The sequence below is a fragment of the Stegodyphus dumicola genome, chromosome 6 (assembly GCF_044657685.1).
Source record: "Stegodyphus dumicola isolate Sdum_Otavi_A_Nest chromosome 6, ASM4465768v1".
Taxonomy (NCBI): domain Eukaryota; kingdom Metazoa; phylum Arthropoda; class Arachnida; order Araneae; family Eresidae; genus Stegodyphus; species Stegodyphus dumicola.
The window spans coordinates 223,554,915-223,575,639 of NC_140773.1; the positions used below are offsets into that span (position 1 = coordinate 223,554,915).

The 20,725-nt window shown below is 34.1% G+C and overlaps 1 protein-coding gene across 10 annotated transcripts in view; it reads left to right on the forward strand.

Moving 5' to 3' along the window:
- LOC118181277 (meiosis inhibitor protein 1-like) overlaps nucleotides 1-20,725 on the forward strand; it is a 223,644-nt gene that overhangs the window by 77,350 nt on the left and 125,569 nt on the right. For all 10 annotated transcript variants that reach the window (XR_015041844.1, XR_015041845.1, XR_015041843.1 and 7 more), the window contains exons 4-5: nucleotides 3,939-4,044; nucleotides 14,089-14,295. Coding sequence is in view for 7 of the 10 variants with exons in the window: in XM_085819592.1 (XP_085675718.1) it covers nucleotides 3,939-4,044; nucleotides 14,089-14,295 (313 nt within the window). In the remaining 3 variants the exon portion in view is untranslated. The remainder of the gene's footprint in view (nucleotides 1-3,938; nucleotides 4,045-14,088; nucleotides 14,296-20,725) is intronic.

Below are 20,725 nucleotides of genomic sequence, written 5' to 3' on the forward strand. Positions count from 1 at the left end.
TTAATATCCTGTTCTTTAAAATTACACTAGCTCATGTACACATAGCTGTGACTGGTTTTATTGTAGTTTGCTAGCGAATTATGTTTCTTTACAAATTCATTACAAAATGTTTTAGGAAAGGAAACATTCTTAGCGAAGTAATTGAATTTTCTTCACTTTGAATAATTCATAGTACTTTCGTTTCACATGCTTCTCCAAATGAGATACCATGTATTGCGTAATTCTTCCAGTATGTGATTTCTTATTTCAATGGATGATTTCGTCCACATCTTTCCTGAAACTATTTTAATATAATTTATTAAACTATAAATCGACAAATAAAAATTTTTAGATATCAAATAAGAAATGTTTTATGAAGAGTAATTAAATATACTACGCTGATTAAAACGATTTAAAATCGCCTTTCGTTTCCTCTTGCAACTAGTGCCCTAGCGGTAAAAGCGGTTGAACCCTGGTAGTTCGGTCCGTGGTTCGAGTTCCGGTGAATGGGCTGACTGCATGGGCATTTTCTTAGCTTTTCTCACGTGTAACGTAGATACGATCCTCTTTCTCTTAAATCGTCCTCCATGAGACATCCCTCCTTTTTCGTGTAGTGCCAAATAGTCGAGCACGTAACGAATATCACACTGTCAAACATGTACTATATTTTATAAAAATTTTATAACGGCGTGTTTGATCCTGCAATTGGACATCTCCGATCCTCAGTATTTTGTTACAGCGAGTGGTAGTACTTAGTATGTTTTTTCGTGGCTGCTAACCTCTACGACTCTATATCAGAAATACGATAAAATTTTTATGTTAAACTAAGCGTATGACACACTTGAAATGTTACGTACATCAAAATCCTGGAGAATGGCTAAGTGTTTCATCACCATCCAGCATGCGCAGGTGGTGAATATCGAAATACTAAAATATTTAGCCATATATTGAAATATTTAGCATTTCAGTTTTAGGGGTATGTCTCAGTATTTGACTGTTTTAGTTTTAGGAGCTTTTAATTAAACATCTCTAAAACCATTTGCGAAAAGTCATGAAGGAGAAAGCTCTGAGTTACTTACGAAAATTATATTCGTTAGGACATTACCGGCTGCTCGTTGCTGCTGTGGTACTGGCATCATTGTCTGATATCTTACTAATAGCACTAGAATACCTTACATAGTCTTAGTGGCATGAGGTTTCTGAGCCTCCTAGCAGGCAACTAAGCAAGGATAAGTTCCCTTCAAATGAGAAAATATAAAACGCCAAACCGTTAGTGCTTAAAAAGCTATCATAAAATAGCATATTCTATGTTTTTGAATCCTTTATTAAACGCTGTGCAAAGTGCAACTCAATGCAAAGGACTCAGATTTGAAAATGGAAAAGAACAGCTCTTGTACAGTTACCAAATTTTGAATAAAAAAGGGATTTCAAAATGTTTCCATCAGCTAACCTACATTACAATTGACTTACGCAGCAGATCTTCCTAATATTATAATGAAATAGGGCAGAGCTGGTCGTTCTCATCTTCCTTAAAAAATAAGAGTTTTGTTTTCCTGTAGTACGATTTTTTGTAGCAGTCATCTGAACATCCAGGTACACAGAAAGGTAAACATTTTGATGCTCTCATTTTACAAAGAGTTGCTTCATCAGTATCTCAGATTATCTGCATGAGAAATTTCGTCTGGATTTTCTTTTGAAGTAATCAATGCAAAGCTCTTCTGGATTATGAGAAAAATAGTCTTAGTCATTTTTCTTAGGCTAGCTTGGTATAGTGAGAACTCGAAGAACTCCGTTTAGTTTGGAGAACTGATAATTTATGTCATTCCAGTTAGTAAGTGCCTTTGCTAAGATACTTGCCTCATTCTGGATTTTGCTTTCCATTAGACAGGAAAAATAGAATATAGCAGAAGAGTTACATTATTTGTGCAATTTAAGCGGTTTTACAGGACATCTATCTGTCAAACTGGTAATAGGCTTTATAATTTTTTAACCACTTGTAAGCCTTCAATAATACTATAGTTTCCTTTTAAGTTTTCATTTTAACCATAGTTAATTATACATCTGTAGATTATTTCAGTGTAGTGTTTCTAAAAGATAAATTGAATCCTATTCCAGAAATGAAGAATTAAACTTAAAAAAGATACTTAAAAAAATCAGCCTTTCGAAATATCTGTCGTAATATAAAACAGTATATATATATATATATATATATGTAAAATATAAAAAATAAGATGTCTTTGCTCTACGCGAACACGCAACCTTTAATTAACTTTCTGCAATTTAGGATCTTCCCCCTAGACCAGTACCTTCTAGAATTTGCTAGCCTATTACGTAACCGCTACTATAAATACTGAGTACTCGCCATTTTTCAGTCAGACTGCTTCTTAATATCGCTGCTACAAGACTCTGCGCTGCTCTGCCCATCTTTCCTTCCTTTGTTAGAATTAGTTATGACGCAGAAAGTTTAAATTCAATCCTACTCAGATAAAATCACTATGTATATGTAACTTAGAGAGTTTCGTATAAAAGGAAAATTATCTGCTAACTGGATTAAATAAAAATGGGCAATTAAAAGCTAAACCAATTTGTGTCGTCTTTGGATATCCTCTTTACCACTCTGCGAAAAGCCATGCCTGAACTTTGATGCCAAGCTTCATCACGATTGCTGCAAAATATCACATATATATTCAAAAAAGATGTATATATATATATATATAACGATGCTGATCACATACGCTAAATTAAAGTTTTTATCAGCTGTAAAAAAATAAAAAATCTGATGCGTACACCACATGACATCTTTGTAAGGAATATTGAATTATACGCTTTTTTTCCTGCATTTCATTTAAACTTATTTCTTCGAATTTCATTAAAGATATGTTTCTCATTCAGTTAATTTAGTTCTCCCTTCGCGGCAAGGCGAAAATGCATAAAAACTCAAAATATCTTCATTAAAAATTGAAAGATACAGAAAAACATAAAACACCAAATACAATTAAACAATAAAAGAAACAATTTTTACAATTAAAATAACAATTTCTACGAAAAAACAAAGCAAATTTTAAATTGTTGATAATTCTACAGCTATTGCATGCAGATTAACTAAAGGCATAAAAACCTTAACTGGAAGATAACAACATAATTCAATCATTTCTAAACCAAAAAATGTGCAGTTTACCAACATATAAGAATAAAAAAAAATGAGCTATATATACTTTTGGTGCGGCCTATTGCAACCAAAAAGGGCGGTGTACAACTACATGTTATAGGAATCCTATATACAAAATTTCAAAGTTCTAAGTACACTCATTTTTGAGTTATGCGAGATACATACATACATACAGACGCCACGAAAAAAAATCTCTTCTGACTCTATTTTAAATCATTTTTATAATTTCTTTGGGGAAAAAGAGTCCTTAACGTCAGTTGTCACGCAAAAACATCGCCAAATTGCATTCGATAGCAGTCAAAATGGATATTCGTACAAGGAAGTAAAAAAATTAAGAAAGGAAAAGAATTAAATGTTATTTCCGTATTTTTAGTACTCTGTTATTTGTATAAGTGTTATGTTTATCAGATGAACCATAATTAATATAATGTCTTGTACAGCAGATATTATATGAATTGTGGTATTATTATGCTTATCAGTAGAATCATAATTCATGTAATATCTAATACAATAGACACGTGTGGCTATTAGTTACTGTAATATACATACTGTATCATACATATATATACTGTAATACAACTATTTTTAAGCACTGATTTCACAGTAGAAATAATTAGGAAATAAAGTTGATTTCAAGTCATATTAAAGGGATTCTGTTTACCATTTTTCAAGATATAAAATATATGTTGTTTATGATAATGTGATATTACTGTATTAGGAATTCTGCTTTTAGAATGTTTAGTTTTCCATTTTCGTATTCTAAATTTAACATTTAAATTCGTAATGACAGATACAAGAAGAAGAAAATTATCTTCAGACTTTGCCTCAACTCCGGTTGCTTGGGGGTCTTTTCCAACTGCTGCCCGAGATAATAGAAAAGACTTTGACAGATAATGGTATTATAAGTTAAAATTATAATAGCAGTATATTTTAAATTAAAATTTAATGCAAATGTATTATAATGTATTATACGCTGTATTTTTCAAGAGCAACAGTTTAAGAATGTTTGAAAATGTTTCTGCTTAAGTATGATAAATATTTTGCTAATTTGATATCGTGCTCTTAAGAACCATATAAAAAGCTATAATTATACTACAGAATACTCTTACCCTGATACTGAAATTATTTTCTTGAAATTTTATACTTTTATTTTGAGAAATTTTATATGGGTCTTGGATCAAAATTTGAAAAAGCTAACTCTGAAATCAAATTTTTTGAAATTTTTATATAAGAAACTTTCGATTATTAAAAAAAAAGCAAATGAATTTCATCTGCCTTTTTAGCAAATATTTTTGAAAATAATAAATATTAATGAATTTCTTCTTCGATTACATAATGCAAAATAATAGAACATAAATAACTGACAATAACCATATCTAAAATATAATTTACCCTAATGCTCTTAAATTTTCTACCATTGTTCGTGATACTTCCATTACGCGATATTATTAACTTTTATGAACTTATGGCATCATAAGGGATCTCATTCTATTAATTAATATACTATTCGAAGTAAATTCCTTTTAATATCCCAAATGTAGCATTTTTTGAGTTACTTGCTATAACGGTATCACAGATGATAGCCAGAGGTGCTCAGCTATCAAATGAAATGGCACCCACATCGTAACTCCTAGTTGTCGGGCTATGTTGCGGACGATAGTCAGGTGAGCACGCCACTGTTGTTCTGGACGTCTTCAGACACGTCTTCGCTGGTCATCGAGGCAAAGCTTAAGAGGGATCAAAATACAAGGGCTATTCAAATGAAAAGGTACAAAAAGTCGTAACAACCAAACCGGTTGAAATTTGAATATTCCGCTTTGGCCTGAGATAGTAAGACATCTAATGACGCAAACCTTGTGTCTGGCGTGGTTGTGTGAATGCGCGGGCAGGCAGTTGTGCGTTCCGTCCAACTGATGCCGCAGTGAGTGTGAAGACATTACGACGCTCACATTACAAATTTCGACGCCTGAGGAGCAGCGAGGCGTTATCAGATTTCTGACTGTGTAAGGGGTTAAAACGGCCGCTATTCATCGCCGGATGGTGGCCGTATACGGGTGTCCAACAAGTCAGTGAGAAAGTGGAGTGCTCGTTTTCTTGAAGGCCTGGAATGTTTGAGGGGTGACCAGAGATCACATCTGGCAAGCATGGTAATCACGGTCAAACTCATCGACAAGGTGAGCGATCTTGTGAGAAGTGACATCTCAGAGGAAAGCGCTTCAACTCGGAGAACGAACTGAAGGACACAGTGGTGGACTAGCTCCTGTCGCAGCTACAGGAATTCTAGGAAGAGGGAATCCTTCGGGTCGTGAAACAATGGGACAGTTATGCTCAGGCCTTTGGTGATTACTTGAAATAAAGACTTCAATATGTCCATAGTGTCGTTTCTTACCTTTTCATTTGAACACCCCTTTATAATTCTGCTTCAGTTCATGAATCCCAGTTCGAATGCGCTCGACAACACTGAAAACGTATTTTGCGGTATGGAGCGGTGAGGGGCAGTCGGCCCAACAGCTTGCGTGACCTCAGCCCTGAATCACTTAGTCGCCTATCAGTGGTCACTGCAGTCACTGGTGTATCGGTTACATGTCATGTCGTTAACAGGAACACATCAGAAGCTGTGAGCATCGATCGGATGATCACTCTGTTCTCGTGTTCTGTAGTCGCTCTCGGTTGAACGCTGCCTTCTTCTGACGCTTTGTACGGCAATGGTTCACCCACTCCTGCCAACATCTTTGAATGGTAGCATTGCTCCGACCCAAACGTTAGCACTCCTGCACCTTGACCACCTTGCTTTCAATTTTTCCAATGGCACGTCCATTCTAAGATAATCACATATGATCATACTGTTCGCTAATTCGTCTGAGAGGTACTGGTATAGTTGACGCGTGAGGAGGGAACCACATTCTCATGGAAGTTATTTCATAGCAATTGAATGCCCTGTATTTTATACCTCATCAGGATGCTCCGTTGCAATAAGCTGGAGCTCCAGCTAGTCAGTCACTGGCTGCTAAAAATTAATCAATTGCATATTCCTTCCAACGAAAATAAGTTACGAAATTTCGTCTCATTCGGATAACTCTTAAACTCTTTGTGCGTCATTTTTTATTTTATAGAGTGTATTGCATGATTTATGATTCCTTAATCGCCACAGAACGCTCGCGTTTAAATTTACTTTTGCCTACAAATCAAAAATGCCTTACATGTACTGGCATTGATCAACTGTGCAAAAGCTTTTTTATTCCTTGTTAGAAATAAAAGAAGTATTGTAATCGCAAAAAAATTTCAAGCATCATAATTCAACGATATCCATTTTGTCCACACTTGAATCTATTTAAATAATTGTTTTTCGCGACACCTGTACGCACGGACAGAATACAGGAATCTTTTCCATAGTGGATCGTAAGAATTTTTCGTGACGTCTGTGGGTACGTTCGTACAAATATATGTATATCGCATAAATCTAAAACGATTATCTGCATAATGTTGAAATTTTGGTTATATGAGACTGCTATAACATGTAGTTGTGCTTTTTCTTTTTCGTTACAATCGGTCGCACCAAACGTGTATATATACACACACACTTAGACAAAAAAAAAAAAAAAAAAAAAAAATTTGGCTGCCAATGAATGAACGGTTGTCGCTACAGCGCATCTGATCTGCGCAAATGGCAAGATATTTAAGAGGAGAAGTTACGATAAATTCACCACTTCGCGTTTTGAGAATAACAGCTACAGAGTACAGGACTAAAACCGCTGTGTTGTTGGTTCATCAAGTGTCCTATTGCTGTTTCATTGTGTATACATTTATTTTACTATGCTTTACAAGTATTGTGCGTTTTTAAGTGTGAATTCTTCATTTTCACTTTATTATTTGACTGTGCTTACCTGCAATTACTGTTTCTTTTTCCACCGGTGTGTGAACTTTCAAGAAGCATTGGCCGAGGTCAGTTTACAGCAGGGTAACTCCTCACGTGACTGCCGCCGACCTACGACGTTTCAAGCCACATCAACTGGGTAGAACTCATTGCAATTCAGCTTGGCAAATGCATTTGATCTAAATCATGAAATTCAAATTATTAGTTATTTAATTATGATTGTTCATCACTAGTTTACTACATAACTTAATATATTTTCATGTTTTGTTGCCAGCTCTAACAGGTTTCCTAGATGTACTTCTAAATTCTAAATTTCATTGTGTACTCATGTACTATTCTAGCTCCGCGTAAATAAAATTCTTCACGAATTTCATTCCGTGTACTCCGGTAGACAGTAATTATACCTCGCATACACGTGCGCGAACGATATGCGCAGATGTCAGAATTTGAGAGAGTCGTGTAGTTGGGCTCACAGAAGCCGGTTGATCTTATCGGCGAATAGCTCGACATTTGAGCAGGAGCGATGCCACTATTAGACGATGTTGGCAGGAATGGGTGAACCATGGCCGCACACAGCGTCAAGAAGGAAGCGGTAGGCCTAGAGAAACGACAGAACGTGAAGACCGAGCAATCGTCAGAGCGGCACTCACAGCCCCAGATGCATCATTATCATCGATTGTACGTGCAGCTAGGGTTTCAGTGACCGCAAGGACCATTCATAGACGACTCATAGAAAAGGGACTGAGGTCACGGCGCCCCTTGCGCCGACTACCATTGACGTCTGTACAACGTCAAGCCCGTTTGCAGTGGTGTCGGGCTCATTCGCACTGGAATGTCGCTGACTGGAGTAGAATAGTCTTCAGTGATGAGTCGCGCTTTGAACTGATCCCCGATGCCCCTCGAAGGCGAGTCTGAAGGCGCCCCGGACAGAGGTGTGATACCAATCTGACTGTCTTCCGGCAGACAGGCGGACTACCAGAAGTGATTGTCTGGGGTACCATTTCATTTCATATTAGGACCCCTTTGGTTGTTATCCGCCGCAACCTAACAACACAGCGGAACGTCGACGAAATTCTGAAGCCCCGTTGTGTTGCTTTTTATGTCACGCCACCCTGGGCTTACATTTCAGCAAGATAATGCCCGCCTCCACATTGCACGTGTTTCTACTACTTGGCTTAGTGCTTACTGAACATTACCTTGGCCAGCAAGGTCACCGGATCTCTCTCCTATTGAGCACGTTTGAAGCATTATGGGCAGGGCCCTCCCAACCAGCTCGGGATGTTGACGATCTAACGTGCCAGTTGGACAGAATTTGGCACGATATCCCTCAGGAGGACATCCGCAACCTCTATCAATCGATGCCAAGCCGTATAACTGCTTGCATAAGGGCCAGAGGTGGACAAACGCGTTACTAACTTTTTCACTTTGTGAAGCTCTGTCACTTCTAAAAGTGGCTGATCATGTTTTTGTTACGTTCCAGTTAAGGTTCTTATACCTTCTGTTAATTTCAGCCAATAGTTATAAAATTATTAACAATTTAAAAGTTTAAGTAGAGCTAGGCCTAACGAGGCTGCTATTTGTTTACATTTGAAACTCTTAATAGAACAGTGAATTAAATCAATTGGTGCATCAAATTCAGTGACTTTTTTTCCCAGTGGAATCAAAAGTTAAATATAAATTTTGTGTGCCGAAAATCTGTCTTCTTACCCGATGGCCGAATTGCTTGTTTTTGCGTAAAACTCTAATTTTCATTGTAAAAATTGTTTTTTCTTTAACTGTTTTTAGCTGTATCTGGTGTTTTAGGTTTTTCTGTATTATACAATTTTTAATGAAGATGCTTTGTTTTTTAATGCGTTTTTGCCTTGCCGTGAAGTGAGAACTGAATTGATTGAATAAGAAATATGTGTCTAATGAAATTCGAGAAAATAAGTTAAAATGAAGTGCAGTGAAAAATGTGTATAATTTATTACTGCATACAAAACAATTAAGTAGTGTCCACATCAGATATCTATTTCTTGAAGACACTCATGTTTGCTTTACAAATGTACCCTAATATTTTTAAACTATTTTAGTAAAATATAGTACTACACTATTAGTTCTTAATTAATAACTTATACCACACTATTCGCATCTTTATTTGTATCTACCGATCATTTAAATCATATCTTTCAATTGCACTCAGCAAATGCTTTTTACTATTCATGCTGTAGAGACATTAGTTTATTTCGAAGCAGGAGAGATGAAAAAAACGTGCCATGCCCTCGCCGGGACTCGAACCTCGGACCCTTCGATACGCTCCGAGAGCTGTAACTACTACTGCACGAAGCCATGCTAAGAACGCGGGAGAAATACCTTATATATTCCCCATTTTAAAGGGCGACTGGTTATTGGGGCACAAGATCGCCAAATCCTGTTGGTGCAGAATCATCATCCGCCACCCTTTTTATAGTTCGGGCGCCACTGTAGGATCATTTTAGAATTTTTTTTAGAATTGTCAAGTAGCAGACAGTAATTTATACTTAAAAATATAGTTGTAGTTTGAAAAAAAAAATTCTGAGCAGACAATATTTTTTATAACAAAGTAAAATCGTCTAAAAATGTGTGAACAGCCTCTGTATAAGTCATAAGGAGTTGTTTTATCTTTCTTTCTGTTTTGATGTATGTGTTTCCTGTTAGACTGTTAGACCCCTCCTTTTTTGATTTAATCATTTTCTCTTAGTTTATTTAATTAATTTTGCTGCACACGCAACTTTAATAATTTAGAATCTCAATTTGAAGTTTATAAACTTCTGTTAATATGTAGCAAAACTTAAAATTTATAAATTAGAAGAAATAGATTATACTCTCCTGGGAAAATACTATAGATTGAATTAAAAGTATTCTTAAATTTATAATAAAGTAAGATGCAAATTGCTTAGAAGGCTTTGAAAATATTTTTTAAAAACATTTTAATAAATTATTAATTAAAATTGTTTTAATAATTTTTATAAGGGCATATATTTATTATATATTATTTTTAATAAAACAATTTGTAAATATAATAAAAGTAATAATAAAAAATTAATAATTTTTATAAGGTAATACGTATTTATATATATACACCATAAATGATGTTTAGTATATATATATATATATATATAGTATATATGATGTAGTATATATGCATGATATTTAGTGTATGCTACCGTTAAAATGTATAATTCAGTTACTTCATAGAATAACTAGGTATTTCATGAAATAACTAGACAAGTCAGTTAAAGTATATAATAGATGAAAAATTTCATATTTTACCTAGTTATTCTATGAAATAATTAATGACAGACTGTTAAAGTGGAAAATATGCAATTTTAAAGTTATTTTATAAATTAATTGCTCATAAACAGCTAAAATCTCTCGAAAAATACATTTGCATGTCATTAAAACATACATGTGCTTGTCACACATACAAAGAGCAAGGTCATTTGAGCAATAAACTATCACATCAGGTTTTGCATCTGTTACTCGCACGATTAACTTTTCTACTCCTTAGACTTAAAGGTTATTCTAATGCTTGCAATAACCAATAGTCACGTGGTACTTTTTTATGTGCTGTTTTAGCACTTTTTTACTTTGCTATCAACGTTAATTATTTTTAACTAGTAAGTGAGAACAGTTTTCCTTTGCCCACGCTTATTTAATAAAGATTCAAATCTCTCTCGCATTAAATCTCTCTTATTTACAGGTTGGTCCCATATCTGCAGAAGTCATTGCTTGAAAACAGGTGGCAAAAATATTTATTAATAATCCAAAATGTAAAACGCTAACATAAATACACCGTGTAAATTATACGTCTTAAAGCAGCGGCATGAAGCGCAGACACACACATATCATTGCAAAGCAGCTATAAGCGGTTCAAAACTGACTAGAAGCAACTAGAACCGGTTGGTAGAACTTTTGATTGCCGTATTTCATACTTTAACGACCAAGTAATCTTTATTCTATAGCAAGGCTTCTGAAACCTTTTTCAGTCGCGACCCTTTTTTATCACTCAGATTATTTTCGCGACCCCAAGGACACCCATAATATTTATGAAAATTTTGTGGGACCCTCATAAGCATTGCGCAAATCCGACACATGCGTAAGCGAAACTGACAAATTTTTCACTTGTACTGTAATATACTATTGCAGTTTTAGGTCATTAACTTTAATTTCTAATTTTAAGACATAGAACAAAGTCAAAATTTTAAATAAGTAACAGACGAAGTGATAGCGTCACGTGCAAAGCAAGGAAAATGAACGTTTATATTATACAAAGAATGCGTCGAAACGTTTTCGTTTTTTTATTTGTGTGTATTATCTTATCTTTATCTATTTTCAGATATATTGTGTAAAAATATTTGGTAATTGTAAAATTACAATAATATAATAAGTTAAAGAAATATCAAAACTGCTAAAATTTTTGGTGACCCCCAAAGGGGTCGCGACCCTCAGTTTAAGAAAATCTGTTCTATAGAATACCTAGCTAAATCGTAGAATTCAATAACTTTATATTCTTATGTAGTTATTTCATGAAATACCTAGTTTTCTATGAAATAACGGATTTTACGCTTGAGCATAACGGTAATATAATAAAGTAATAACATAACGGTAATATAATAAAGTAATAAAATAAGTAAACTGCAAAGTAACAAAATAATAATTTATTCACTAATGGATCATCGAGTATATTATCTCATTTGAGAAAGTTAGAAGAATTTTACTTGAATGAAATAACTTGTAAGCATTTGAAAATGGATCTTGAAATTTTTTTAAAAAAAGATACATCAAATATGAGGCATGAAAAAATTGAAACTGGAAACATTTAAAAAATGAAAAAGTAATCAATTGACCAAGTAATTATCGTCACTGATCGGAAATTAGTTTACTTTTCAAGGGGAACAAACTAACCTCCGATCAATTAGCAATAATTAATAAATGTGAAGGTTTTTCATCTTTTACTCAAGTATGAATTATGATGCCAAACTGGTAAGTTGAGTTTAAGCCAAGTAGGTGGATTTTAAGTGAGATGAATTTAAGTTAATGTGCTATATAGAATTCATTATGAATGTGGCCATTCCGTTTAGTTTATAATTTAAAAAAAAAAAAAAAAAAAAAAAAAAAAACGCGAGATATTGTTTTTAGGGTGAGTAGTAGTAATATTTTCTCGAATAAAATGTACCCTCGGCACCCTCGCTTTCATTTATGTTAATTCAATGTAATCTTTAAAAACATAATAAACAGAATGCAATCTTTGCAAAAAATTATTAAATATATAAGTTGAAAAATATTTACAGAAAATAAGGTAGAAGTACATTTTTAATTTACCTTATCACTAAGGTACTAATGTACCTTATTACTTAAATAAGGTACATTAAAATGTACTTGTACATTTTTTTCTGTAAATATTTTATTACAAAGGTTCTGTAGATACCTTATTACTAAGGTATTAATGTAACTTATTACTTAAAATGTACATTTTAATGTACCTTATTTTCTGTAAATATTTGTCAACTTTTATATTTAATAATTTTTTGCAAAATTTGCATTTTGTTTATTATGCTTCTAAAGATTACTTTGAATTAACGTAAATGAAAGCGAGGGTGCCGGAGACACTTTATTCAAGTGAGAAAATATTAGTACTACTCATCCAAATAATAATATCCCATGTTTTTAAAAAAAAATTATTAGCTAAACGGAATGGCCACATTCATAATGAATTCTATCCCTCTGAGCGGCATGACTATCCGGTCATTAAGATTTTTTGTCACTCGCTATCATATTAGCTTATAACTTAAGATATTTTGCTTCCTTACTTTCTTTAATAATGTAAATGTGTGTGTGAGATTATGGCAAAGCCTCGAGGGCTATCTGCCTAAGAGGAGGGATGCCTTCGTGGAGGACTTTCTAAGGGAAACTGGCTCGTATACACGTTACACACGGGGAAAACCACGAAAACGCCCATGCAGCCAGCCCGTTCGCGGGATTCGAACCTCGGACCGAACTACCAGTGTTCAGCGATTTTACCGCTCGGCCGCTGGTGGGCCCAATGTAAATGTAATTTTAATGAATTAGGTTTATGACAATAGAGGCTAAACTAAGTAATTATATAAATTTAGCTAATAAATGCTGCAGGTCTTCATGATAAATCCAAAAACTCGTGCCGCTTTGAGGGATAGAATTCATTTTGAATTATTAATTTAATGAATTTATTATTAATAATTAATAATTCATCTCACTTAAAATCTACCCACTTGGCTTAAACTCACCAGTTTGGCATTATAATTCTTACTTGAGTAAAAGATAAAACATCTTCGCATTGATTAATTATTGTTAATTGATCGGGGGGTTAGTTTGCTACCCTTGAAAAGTCAACCAATTTCCGAACAGTGACGGTAATTACTTGGTCAATTGAATACTTTTCATTTTTTAAATCTTTCCATTGTCAACTTTTTCATGGCTCATATTTGATGTTTCTTTTTTAAAAAGTGTTCAAGATTCATTTTTAAATGCTTACAAGTTATTTCATTCAACTAAAATTCTACTACCTTTCTCAAAGGAGATAATGTACTCGATAACCGCTTAGTAAATTTATATATATATACTGAATGATGATGAAGCCGTGCACAATTATTAGATAATGCAATTTAGCTGGCGAAATGCGGCAAATAATGTTTTGTTACGCAACAGTTATTATACTTCTTCTAAATTTAGCTACTTTTCAATAATTACTGATAGCTAAAAAGTGGGTCATGGATATTTTGCACAATACACTTACAACAACGTTATTTTGGTATCCTTTCGAAAACACCACCCAACATATTTCTACTTCAAATTCGCCCCAACAGCTATTTCAAAAATAACTTATCCCAGTAGTTGCGGAATTTTTTCCCTCTCATCGGAGGGCTCTGTTTTATTTTAGATTTTCACTCCAACGATATTTTTTAAATTTTTTTCTCTTTTTTTTCTCATCATTCCCTGAATTTGAAACTTATTTTGTAATTGCAAGCATAAAAACCTAAAACTGGAGTTTTTTTAATTGTTGTTTCAGGCAAGTTTCTGCAATTCGTAGTGAATGGGATGACTTATCCATCAGAGGAAGTGAAGTCTGCTGTCGTATACTTGTTGATTCAAATCTTTTCAGCCGATTCCCGTACCAGTGATGATGCTTTATCCGCTACCGACCGTTTGATAGTCAGTGGAATATTGAGTATTCTGACTCATGATCAAAAGAAAGATTTAACGAAGAATACACTTGGTATTATTTTTTTAATTGCTTTATGGGCTTCACTAGATCAATAATAGCTTTATTTCATTTATAGCGATAGTTATATTTAAAAGACTGTAAAATCAAATAAATTGCCTCTCGAAGTGTGACATACTGTAATGCTTTCATATTTAAAAGAACCAAACCGAAGTTTGGAAACATGATATAAAAATATACGCAAAGTATATCTAAAAATCATATACATATATAAACGTAAAATGTTTTTCTGTTAACATATTCTTCATTAAAAAAAATTGACTAGACCTTTTTCACTTCCTTATACGAAGTGAAAGAAGTATTGTAATCACGAAAACTTTCGCGTATAATATCTGTAGAACGGACAGAATAAAGAACTCTTCTTTTCCAAAGCGAACTGTAAAACGGATTTAAAATGGTTTCAGAAATAACTTTTTCGTGACGTCTGTACGTATATCTACATCTTATGTAACTCAAAAACTACGAGTAGTCTCAGAACTTAAAAATTTTGTATGAAAATTGCTGTAACGTGCAATTGTGCATCTCCCTTTTTGGTTGCAATCGGCCTCACCAAACGTATATAAATATACAAACCCACCCTGTCATTTGGCTCCATGAGCTTAGTTTTCTTACGTGTTGTCAAATCGTTCATTTTTTGCTTTAAAGATGATTGAATTATATTTTTCTTATTTTCCGGTTAAGGTTTTTATGCGTTTAGTTGATCGGCGTGCAATAGTTGTAAAGTTATCAAGAATTTAAAAGTTGTAAGCGGTACTAAGCCTAACGCGTCCGCCATTTGTTTAAATTTGAAACTCTTAGTAGAATAGTGAATTAAATCAATTGGTGCAAAAGCTTCAGTGTTTTTTACTTCCTTGTACGAAGTAAAAAGGAAGTATTGCAATCGCGAAAAGTTTCAGGCAGCATATTTCAACGAAAATATCCATTTTGACCGCTATCGAATGCAATTTAACGATGTTTTTGCGTGATATCTGTACGTAAGGACAGAATAAAATACTCTTTTCCTTCAAAAAAATTATAAAACTGCTTTAAAATGTATTCTGAAGAGAATTTTTCGTAGCGTCTGTACGAACGTATGTACGTACGTGCGTATCTCGCATAACTCAAAAACGAGTAGCCTCAGAACGTTGAAATTTTGTATATAGGACTGCTATAACATGTAGATGTGCACCTCGTATTTTGGTTGCAATCGGCCGCACCAAACGTATATAAATATATTTATATATATATCCACTCTGTTACCTGGCTCGGTGATCTCAGTTTCTTTACTCTTATATGTTTGTAAATTGTACATTTTTTGCTTTAAGAATGATTGAATAATGTTATTTTTATCTTCCGGTTAAGGATTTTATGTCTTTAGTAAATCTGTGTGCAATATTTTTAGAATTATCAGCAATTTTATAGTTGTTTAATTGCCGCTAAGCCTTTTTTAATGGCGGCCATTGATGTTTACATTTGAAACAGGAGGCTAGTAGATTTGTTTCGGATCTAGAGAAACTTAGCTTCCCAACAACAAAGATAACGCATTCATTTATTATTGCCAATTAAATCATGCTTAATTCTTTCTGCAATTTTTTCGAGGAAATAAGTGTTTGAGATTTACTTCGTAATTTTTAATATAGATATTTTGAGTTTTTATGTATTTTTGACTTCTCGCGAAGTGAGAACTAAATTAATTGAATGAGAAATACTCAATCATCTGTGAAAAATTGTTTCTTTTTTGTTTTCTTTGCTTAATTTCTTTTATACATCATTCTAGCTTTATTATAGTATTTGAATAGAACATGTGGCAACGATTAGATAATTCTATTCTTTAAATGATATAAATTTTGTGCATTATGAGTTATAATATGAACGAAATATATAAGTTAACTTAGTTTCCGTTATATAATTATTATATAAGTTAACTGTTATATAATTATTAATAATGTTAAGTGAATCTAGCGCCAGAGTGTCGCTATGGTAAACAAATACTAGAGTGAATTTTAAAGAATTCATTTATTCCATTGTGGTTTATGCGCTGTCGGCGAAGTAGATTTAATTCAATCCAATAAGTTTAAATGAAATGCAAGAAAAAATGCGTATAATTTAATATTCCAATACAAGGAAGTCATGTGGTGTACACATCAGATTTTTTGCCAAGTGGGACCGAACGTAAACGTTCAGTTTTGTGCACAGGAAAATCTGCCTTCATGCCTGCTGGCCGAGTTACTGGTTTTTGCGTAGAAACTCTGTTAGAGACATTAGGTTATTTCGGGGCCGGAGAGATGAAAAATGAGCAACGCCTTCGCCGGGAATCGAACCACGGATCTCTAGAATACGCGCCCAGCGTGCAGACCACCACACCATTAAGGCATGCCAAGAAGGCAAGAGAAATACCTTATATAGTCCCCCTTTTAAAGGGCGACTGGGTTTTTAAAGGACCTAATGGCTAAATCCTGGGTGTGGAGAATCCTCATCTACCACCTTTTTTTTTTTAGTTCGGGCGCCATTGTAGATACATTAGATTATTTCGAGGTCGGAAAGATGAAAAATGAGCAACGCCTTCGCTGGGAATCGAACCACGGACCTCTGGAATACGCGCTCAGCTTGCAGACCACCGCACCACGAAGGCATGCCAAGAAGTAGGGAGAAATACCTTATACTCTAGTTTTAATTGTGAAAAGGTTAACTTATTAAAATTTATTTATTAAAATTTACTTATTAAAATTTATTTAACCTATTGAAATTTAGTTAATTAAATACATGTTTTTAACTGTTCTTAACTGTATTTGGTGTTTTATGTTTTTGTATTTTACACTTTTTAATGAAATTGTTTGGAGTTTTTATGCATTTTTGCCTTCCCACAAAATGAGAATTGAATTAATTGAATGAGAAATATATCTGTAATGAAATTCGAGGAAATAAGTTTAAATGACACGCAGGGAAAAATTTGTATAATTTAAAGACCGTTCAAAGAAGTCATATGATGTCCATATCAGATATTTAAATAGTTGATATCATTTCCCACGAATTTTATTTGAAGATTCAAACAGTAAGAAATGTGGTTATAAGAATATGCAATATATTCTCCTACTGCACATCATTCTTCAAATAGACGAAAATTTTGATCCAATATTTAAATAATATAAAACTGAAATTAATTATGAAAGTTTGTTAGCAATATCCACATACATTTTGTGTTAGTTTGCATTACGTCTCATTGCAGTTTGAAGCTGTCTGAAGATTGTAGAGCTGTTAAAGCTTCAATTTTATTTTATACTGATAAGGACAGTTTTTCATATCTCGAAAAAAAAAAAAAAAAAAAAAAATTGACCCTTTGAACCACGTGGACCCTTTGATTTTATCTTTTCTTAAGCCAAGAGCAAATTTTCGGAATTTGTATTACTTTCAGTTTGTTGTCTGTGTTTACAGGTAGCTAATTTATGTATACTGTTTAATATACCACTGAGAAGAGTTAACTCTAAACCTTATCTGTGCCTTAAAAAAAAATCAATTTGGTTTGATTTGCTAATCATCTTACTTGTACGCCGTACGCAAAAATTTATTATTTTGAATGGAAACTTTAAAAGCATTCTCGTAAGCAGTTTTATAAATAATGAAAATTCAATCTTTAAAAATAGATGATGTCTCTTGAAATTTGAAACGTTTTCTTATGATGAAAAAGATTAAAAATGAGTTTTCGAGTTAAATTAATAATTCAAAAATTAATAAATAAAACGTGCATTGCATTGTTGTCGTTGGCTTGTCCATATTACATGGAACAATGATTGCCAGACTCTACTCCAAAGAGAGGTTGGATTTCTATTTTTCACACCAATTTTAAGGGAGAGCATCCTGGGGAAAGATCCGGGGGTCTCCCACTCCTTTTACCTTCCACCACTCCACACGAGAGAACTTTCGGCTCGTAGCATATTTAGGATGTCGCCATGCCGCACAGACACTATACATTTACAAACATCTACATCTTCTCCGGGATTTGAACCCGGGCCTTTCGTTACCCTAGTAGGCTCCCTTAGCCATTTATCGTCAGCAGCATTAGAGACATTCTAACCCACATGCCTGCTTCGCAAAGACCCTCATTCATCCGAGTGCCAGCTCATACGGGAATACAAGGAAATGAGAGAGCAGATGTTTTCGCAAAGGAAGCAGTGGATTCATCCACTTTGCGAGAAGTCCCGACCCTTAGGCCAGTCTCGGACCTAAAGAGTCGGACATTCCATCAGCTCCTAGGAATGTGGCAAGAACGTTGGGATCAAGCCTCCACAGGGAGACGTGTTTACAATCTCATTCCCAAGTTCAAGACAACAATCCAAACTAATAGCAATTACATGACGTATTTCCTCACTAGTCATGGGCCCTTTCCTTCATACCTCTGCCGCTTTGGCTTGAGAGAGAATGGTAACTGTGAATGTGGGGAGGAGGGTCATCCAGACCATTTTGTGTTCTCCTGCCCACACACAGCACTTTACAGCCTCAAGTAACCAGGAGCCAGATTCTGGCCAAATTGGTTCTAGAATCTACAAAGTAACAGAGTTGCCCAGCGGAAACTGGAAACAATAATTGGCTACTGTACTAGCAATTACTCTTCTGACGCTGGAAGATAGTAGTCATAAAAGTCTATATATGCTAGTTCTATATGTCAGCAACAGAGTATGTGATATGTATGTTCGATATGTAATTTTGTATTCATGCTGTGCCAGGTTCTCATACATAAAGTTCGTACTGTATCTGAGTGCTGTAATGTATCTGTACATGTTTATATCTTTTATTTATGGTACCTAATTTATACTAAGGATCACGCGTACCTCAATGGCATGCTTCTTGTAAACTTTATACCTATCATGATAACGTATATGTATGGATGTATATATCAATATGAGTGAGAGTATGTATACTTTTATATCTTTCGGAATATTTATGTATGTAAGTGTGTATATATATCTGTATATGAGTTGGTATTGATATGCATATACATATATTATGATTGTACTCTTCTTCAAGTGCCTTGTATGCACATGTATATCTCTTTTTTGCATTTTATAAATGTCGTCTGCTCAGCCAGGGCTGCCCAGGGGTGCGGCCTGGTAGCTAGTGGTTGACTCCCGTCGAGTTGGTAACCAATTCTGCATGAATATATCTATACCTGGGTCGGAAGCCAACTCAGCGGTTTACCTCCCCTAGCCATTGTACCGTCGGGGCGACCAATGTATTGTTCTGCAGCTAGAGTGATTGGGAATTTTATTACTATGGAAATAAATGTTAATACAATCCTAAAGTTCCTTTTGAAATTAATGAAAAATGTTGATGCGATTTGCTGGCTTATTTTCTTGACTTTCAAAACCTTAAAAATTAAAAATATTTTTGATTTTTCAATTAAAAATATACTATATTTGAAAATATTCCGATCAAACTATTTTTCCATTTTGGAAAGCCCATATTTTGTCCAAGTTCAGTCTCAATAAAAAGTTCCTTGCATTTCTAAGCGCTCTATCACATGTACCAATATTATTCTGATGTGCATTTGAATTCCACAGCCACAATTTTCTTTCCTTAGGTAGATGGTCTTACCTTAACTTATTCGACATTCCTCATTCCTCCACATTAGAAGGGTACGAGTCCACACCCTCCCGCCGAACCAGACCCAGGGTTTCAACCCTTGTCCTCGAACCTTGAAGGAATTGGCACCATCGAACCTAGGACTACACTAGTCGTTTATTTGCTACCTACCAGTCATCCAAGGCTCTTACCAGATAATCTATTCCTAACTGTATTTAAAGGTGAAACTCAGCTGATTTGCCTATTAACCTTGTATTTGATTTTGATCTATCCAGGTGTCACCTTGCATAAAATCTGAATTCTTCCAACTGTATCATATGTTACCAGATATTCTTTCCTTTCATGTAAAAATTTATATATATTGAAGAAAGCAACATTTTGATTCCCATACTTCATCAGAAAGAAATTATAGTTTTATTTTGTTTCAAAATTAATTGCCTATATAGCCTCAAGCCTTCCAACGTTAAAAGCATTTAAAACTGGAAGTAATAATTTCTAAAAATCTGCTAGACAATTAAGAAATGATATTATTATCAAATTGATAATAATATTATTATCAGAATGATACCAATGCAATGCTATACAAACTAAGAAATGATATCGTCAGCAACATGGAAGGAAATATCGAGTGAATAAGTGAAACGGTTCTTTCGAGTCTTTTAACATCTCTCAGATAAAAGGCTAAGCTATAGACCACGATTACCCCATAAAGCAAGAAAATATTTTATTTGCACTGAAGATAGAAATTGTACCCATGTGGAGGTATCAAGAGTTGCAGGCCACTGTAATCCATTATAATCCAAAATGGACTAAATATTCAGATTTAGCGAAGAAAATTACATTTCTTTAAAGTATAACTGCACGTTGG